General features: G+C 49.9%; 1 protein-coding gene across 1 annotated transcript in view; it reads left to right on the forward strand.

Annotated features, from left to right (window-relative positions):
* Positions 1–6,486, forward strand: part of FRAS1 (Fraser extracellular matrix complex subunit 1) — a 208,114-nt gene that overhangs the window by 184,832 nt on the left and 16,796 nt on the right. The window contains 4 exon segments of the mRNA XM_012653893.1: positions 728–878; positions 3,137–3,244; positions 4,229–4,388; positions 6,359–6,475. Coding sequence (XP_012509347.1) covers positions 728–878; positions 3,137–3,244; positions 4,229–4,388; positions 6,359–6,475 — 536 coding nt within the window.

Raw genomic sequence — 6,486 nt, forward strand, 5'->3', positions numbered from 1 at the left:
GAGACCCCGTCTCTACTAAAAATAGAAAGAAATTAATCAGACAACTAAAAAAAATATGTAGAAAAAATTAGCCGGGCATGGTGGCGCATGCCTGCAGTCCCAGTTACTCGGGAGGCTGAGGCAGGAGGATCGCTTGAGCCCAGGAGTGTGAGGTTGCTGTGAGCGAGGCTGATGCCATGGCACTCTAGCCCGGGTGACACAGTGAGACTCTGTCTTCAAAAAAAGAAATGGAGGCCAGGATGGAAGGATTGCTTGAGGCCAGGAGTTCAAGGCCAGCCTGGACAACATAGCAAGACCCCACCTCTACAGAAAATGAAAAAAATTAGCCAGGCATGGTGGCGCATGCCTATAGCCCCAGCTACTCGGGAGGCTGAGGCAGGAGGATCGCTTGAGCCCAGGAGTGTGAGGTTGCTGTGAGCGAGGCTGACGCCACGGCACTCTAGCCCGGGCAATAGAGCGAGACTATGCCTCAAAAAAAAAAAAAATGTTTTTGTTCAAGTGTCACCTTCTCGGAAAAGCCTTCACATCTCACCCTGTCTTAAGAAGCATCCTGGCCACTTTTTATCTCCTTCCTTCCTTTATTTTTTAAAAACCTAAGTGTGGTCATTGGCACTTGGTGAGTAATTATCGAGTAAGGGAGCGAACAGAAATGGAACGGAGGTGCGACGGTCACCTGCCCTTTCATCGCAGGGAGGAAATAGCCGTTTTCCTGCTGCTTCCCCGGCAGGTGAGAGACTCCGCCCAGTCCTTCCTGACGGTGCACGTGCCTCTCTACGTGTCCTACATCTACGTGACGGCCCCCAGGGGCTGGGCCTCCTTGGAGCATCACACAGAGATGGAGTTTTCCTTCTTCTACGACACTGTGCTCTGGAGGACAGGTAGGCCCGCGGCCGTCCCAGCTCTCCCCACCTCACGCTGGAGCAAGGTTGAAAGAGAAAATAAATAGTGGCCTTCGACGGTAGCAGCGTTCCTCACCCTGTTCTAGAAACAGTCACAGTGGGGCCGCCTCAAATCTGGAGCATGCAGATCTGTGGCTCCTGAAAAAGCACATCCTCCTGTCCTCGTGCTGCGGAATCTCCGCCTGGTCAGCGAAGGCCCGGCGTGGAGGGTGGCAGGTGACAGATGGGCCCTCTGCGGCCCGGTGGGGATTCAGGGGAATGTGCTTTGTCTCGGAGGATAATTGTGTGCGTTTTTTCCCGGTTAAAAATGGTGTGGTTCATGTTGTTGACAGAGCAGAAGGGTCTTAAATCAGAGGCACGGGAAAGGAAAAGTACATCAAGAACACTCCACATTTATGTCGAGCGGCCCACTTTGTTCATTTGACATAGAGTTTGCTCTTTGGATTCTCAAAAGTAGGGATTTTAGCCTTTGGGACTTCAAGGGCTGCAGCGCTAAATTTTTATTTATTTGTTTTTTCACAGTTTTATTTCAGAATATTAAGGGGGCACAAGTGTTTTTGTTACATGGATGAACTGTATAACGCTGAAGTCAGTTTTTAACGTGCCCGTCACAGAGTAGCGTTCCTTGCAGCTGACAGGTGAGCTCGTATCCCTGGCGTTATCCTCACTGAAGCGTCTCAGGGATGGAAAAACAAACGCCGCGTGTTCTCACTAACGAGTGGGAGCTAAACGACGGGTGCACATGGGCAAAAAGTGACGTTAATCTTTAAAATGACCTTCCCCTTAGGCTCGTCCCCCTTACTGCCCTCTTTGAGGAGAGCCCCCCGGCTGGGTGGGAGGCCACCCCCAGAGAGGCCCCCACCCACGTTCTCTCTCTACCTCCACGTAGATGCCCCGTCACGACACCCTGATTCTCCCCCCGTTCACTCCAACGGGGCTTCGTCGTTTTTGTTCTTCTGCTGTTTGTTTGTTTTCCCATTTTCAGGGTCCTGTACTTGAAACGTCACCCCCAACCCGTGTCCCCAAACCCGTCTCCCTCACTTCCGCTGTTCCCGTCCTCCCGTTTCCCCTGCGGGGGAGATGCACTTTATCTGGGGCAGAGATGCTAAACGCTGCAGGAGTTTTCTTTAGACGGGGCTTCATCTCTAGTAATTCAAAGACAATTGTCCTCCAGCGTCTGCGGGACGTTGGCTCCAGGACGTCCCGGAGACACCAAATCCGCAGACGCTCAAGTCCCCGATGTAAAACGGTGCAGTGTTTGCATAGAACCTACCCACAGCCTCCCGCATACTTTAAATCAGCTCTAGGTTACTTATAATACCTAATGCAGCGTACATGCTGTGTAAACAGTTGTTGCACTATATTGTTTGGGGAATAATGACAAGAAAAAAGCCTGTGCATGTTTAGTACACAGGCGATTTTTTAAAATATTTCTGATCCGTGGCTGGTGGAGTCCACAGGGGAGAACCCGTGGGTTCAGAGGGAGACTGCACAGTCCTCTCTCCTGATAAATGGCTTCAACCCAAATCGTGTATGTGCTTTGTATTTCCCACAGGAAGATAACTTCGCGAAGTTTTCCCACTCTGGGTCAGATAATTCCTTGAGCTTTGGTTCTTGTTTTATTTTGGGTTTTTTTTTCGGCTTTATTTTTCTGCTCCTCTGGTTACGCTCTGGTTTTGATCACCCTGCGCTCCTGGGGACCATGACCGCAGTTGCCTTCAGCAAAGCCGAGGCTTACTCTGGCCTCCTGCAGGGTCCCCTGTACCCTCCGCTGGTGTGAGCACTAGCTGTAGCCTCCACGACTTTGCGTGTGGATTTATTCAGTCCTGAAAGGTGTCCCGGTAAGGAAAAGAAAATGCCGCAGGAAGCTGATCCACTGTAACCAGGTCCTGGTGTAAGCTTGGTAGCAAGAAGGTTTAAGATCCTTTTTTTTTTTTTTTTTTTTTTTTGCTGAGCCCAGCATCTAGGCTACGTGGCACTTGCAGGCTTGAGGAGTTTGTGGCAAGGACGGTAGAATTGTGAAAAAGGACCAAGTGGAGAGTGAAATGAGCTGCCATACGATCTCGAGGGGCGCGTGTCTCCGTAGACACTGTGCTCGTGTGAATGTGTGTGTTTCATCTTCAGTTATGTTCACAGACATGTGCAGCTCTACTTCGAGGTGTCCCTGGATGGCTCACACGTAGGAAGGGCTTCTCCGTGCCCTAACCTGGCTGTTCTGTGTGTCGCTCCCCGTGCAGGAATCCAGACGGACAGCGTGCTCTCCGCAAGGCTTCAGATCATCAGGATCTACATCCGGGAGGACGGCCGTCTCGTCATCGAATTCAAGACACACGCTAAGTTCAGAGGTAACGTCAGTGCCGTTCTTCCCCAGCTTTTTTATTAAGAAATATATCAAAGATAAAGAAAAGTTGAAGGAAAAGAACAATAAAAAAAAGCCAACATTCGTTAACACGTTTCTGTGGGTACACGTGCGTGCGTGTGTACTTGTTTTGTTCACACCATTTGGAAACCAGTTTCAGACTTCATGTCAGGTGACCCTAAATACTTCAGTAGACGTCTGAGAGCAAGGACGTCCTCTCGCACGAGGACAACACCACTGTCACGTCCGACAGATCTCGCATCGACTCAGCAATACCAAGCCCCTGTTCCTATTTCCTCTGTCGTCCCACAAATGATTCTTTTCCACTATTTTGATACTTGTCTATTTTGTATCTGCTTATATAAAGAGGAGGGGGTTCCAATCAAGACTCACATGTTGCATCTCTTTAGTTTCTCTTCGTCTAAAACAGTCCCCATATTTTATGCACTCGGGACACCGAATCACTGCAGTGTTAAGGAGTGTGGAGGTATCTTGCTTGGTGACCTTGACCTTTTTAATGATGTTGACAAGTGTCCTCCTTCCACCAAGACCTTCAGTGGCCCGAAATGGTGATTTTTATCCGACACTGATGTTTCTATTTATGAACTACTAAGACCCTTTTACTTCCAAGAAGCATGTTGGTTAGAATTCAAAGCTGAGTATATTTGATGCTCACTGTCACACAAAGACCCTGTTGCTGTGGACATGCTCATTGGCACCATTTCCACAAGCCATGTCCCTGTTGTCTGTAAATAAACGTGTATGACCACGATGACCATCACGCGTGGGATGTGGGCTAGGAGGAGATGCCCTGCTGTCCTGACCGGTGGGGACGGTATTCCAAGGGGCAAAGGGTGTAACCCAAGTTATTTGGTAGAAGAACATTAACTCAGTTCTTAGGCTTTTGTAGGGGCTTCGTCACAAGTAAATAAAGCTCACAAACGAGTGCTCGTGTTGCCCCTGGAAACAGGACAGTTCGTCATGGAGCACCACACGCTCCCCGACGTGAGGTCTTTCATCCTGACCCCCGACCACCTGGGAGGAATCGAGTTTGACCTGCAGCTCCTCTGGAGTGCTCAGACCTTCGATTCTCCATACCAGCTCTGGAGAGCCACGAGCTCTTATAACAGGTAGATTCGGGGACGGAGGCTTCCAGGGGTGATCGGGAAGAGTTTCCGTTTCTTTCGGGAGTTTGGAAAATGAGGCTTTTCTCTGATGGCTGGATTTCTATTCTAAAAGGTGGATAGAGGCACCCCTCTAGCAAATAGAGAAAGAAGCAAATCTAGCTCACATCAGCTTCTTTTCTTCTTTTCTTTTTTTTTTCTGAGACATAGTCTCACTTTGTCACCCCGGCTAGAGTGCCGTGGCATCAGCCTAACTCACTGCAACCTCAAACTCCTGGGCTCAAGCGATCCTCCTGCCTCAGCCTCCCGAGTAGCTGGGACTACAGGCCGCACCACCATGCCCAGCTTGTTTTTTTATTAATATTTTTTTGTAGAGATGGGGTCTCACTGTGTTGCTCAAGCTGGTCTTGAACTCTTGTGTTTCAGAGAAGGTTCTGGGCACTTTGCATGTATCAGGAAACAAAATAAAGATCCCTGAATACAGGAGTTACAGTAAAGTAAGGAGACACCAAACAGGAGACATAAGACGTGAAGTATCACATATGTCTGACGGTGATGAGAGCTATGGAAAAATAAGAGAGAAAGAGCAGGGTGTGGGAAACCAGGAGTGGGCGGACGTTATACATTTACTGGAAACCAGTGCGAGGATCTGGCTTTTACTCCCGAGTGTGATGGGGGCCCCTGCAGGGTTTGAGTCCAGGAGCAACTGGATCTGGCCAGGCGTAGATTGTTCAGCCAAGTTCAATATTTCTGTTAATTAAGGGTCACTATTCACATCATACGTGTCAGTTTTCAGGTAGTGTAAATACAGTGTACAGCGTCTCAGTTCCTGCTGGTCCAGGCTTTGGGGGAAGACGAGGACCCTACAGGAAAACTGCAGACAGACAGACTTTGAGAGCAGGGAGGACCTTAGACACAAAGGCCCCAAGAATTTGCGTGGTTTGTCCAAAATCACACACCTGCGGCAGAGACAAAGCCAAGCCAGAGCAAGACTCTCTCCCGGTTAAACTGACCCCAGGAAGTGACATAAAAGTTATTTATTTACTTTTTACCAAATCTTTGCTATCACTCTACTAGTAAGTAGATAAGTACCCCAAAAAGGGTCAGAGAACAAACGTGACGTTTGTGAGACCTGTTCACAGATCGGTTCCCGGTCGTAGGGATGCATGGCCGCCTCCCAAGGCCCTTGAAGAATCTTCCTGAAGTTTCTGGGCACCTGGCTGCCTTCCAGGAACCTGACAGGGCTGGGGGTGCTCCCGAGTGATGAGTGTGGGAAGAGAAGCAGGGAAAGGGTACCAGGCCCCCATGCTCACGACGTCACGACCTGGAGAATCCTGTGCCCCCCATAAACAGGGAAGCTCCCCATGAGGCATCTCTAGTGAGAAGGGATCTTGTTCTATAACTTTGTAAAGATTTGAGGCTGTAGCATTTGAGCGGGAAACCCCAAAACTGAGTGCTGGTGAAACAGGTGGGGACACCCGGCAGAGTGCTGTTTCCATGTGCTCCGATCCTGACGCCTCGGCTACCTTCCTATCAGAGCAGCACCCGACGTCGTCACGTTGGGGCGAACGAAGCTGTCTCTGCGTTTGAGAATGTGTCGGGCAGGAGTCGGTTAACAAGAAACACTAAACAGAAATCGTCAATCACGGTTTCATGAAATCTAAAGGAAATGGCCAGTTCTGTTTTCTCACCCGCTGAGCCTTTTAGGTTTTTGTAAACAGCGTGCCTTTCTCAGCTTCTTCGTGAAAAGGGCTTGAATCAGTGAAAGTAGCTTTATCGAACACCTCCGGATGACACTCCGCACGTTAGAATAATCGGACGTGAGTTCCCAAAAACGGTGTTTGCAGCTCGTGGAGCTCTTGGATGCTGGACACGGATGCCGTCTGGAAACTGTTCTGGTGAAGTCCGTGTCTGTCTGGGTAAGCGAATAAGCGGTCGGTTCGTCCCGTGACACGGTCTGCTCTGCGTGTCCCCAGGAAGGACTACTCGGGAGAGTACAGCATCTACCTGATCCCCTGCACGGCGCAGCCCACGCAGCCGTGGGTCGACCCAGGAGAGAAGCCTCTGGCCTGCACCGCACACGCCGCGGAGAGGTAGGAGCTAC

This window comes from Propithecus coquereli, unplaced genomic scaffold (genome assembly GCF_000956105.1).
Source record: "Propithecus coquereli isolate 6110/MARCELLA unplaced genomic scaffold, Pcoq_1.0 Scaffold433, whole genome shotgun sequence".
NCBI classification, from domain to species: Eukaryota; Metazoa; Chordata; class Mammalia; order Primates; family Indriidae; genus Propithecus; species Propithecus coquereli.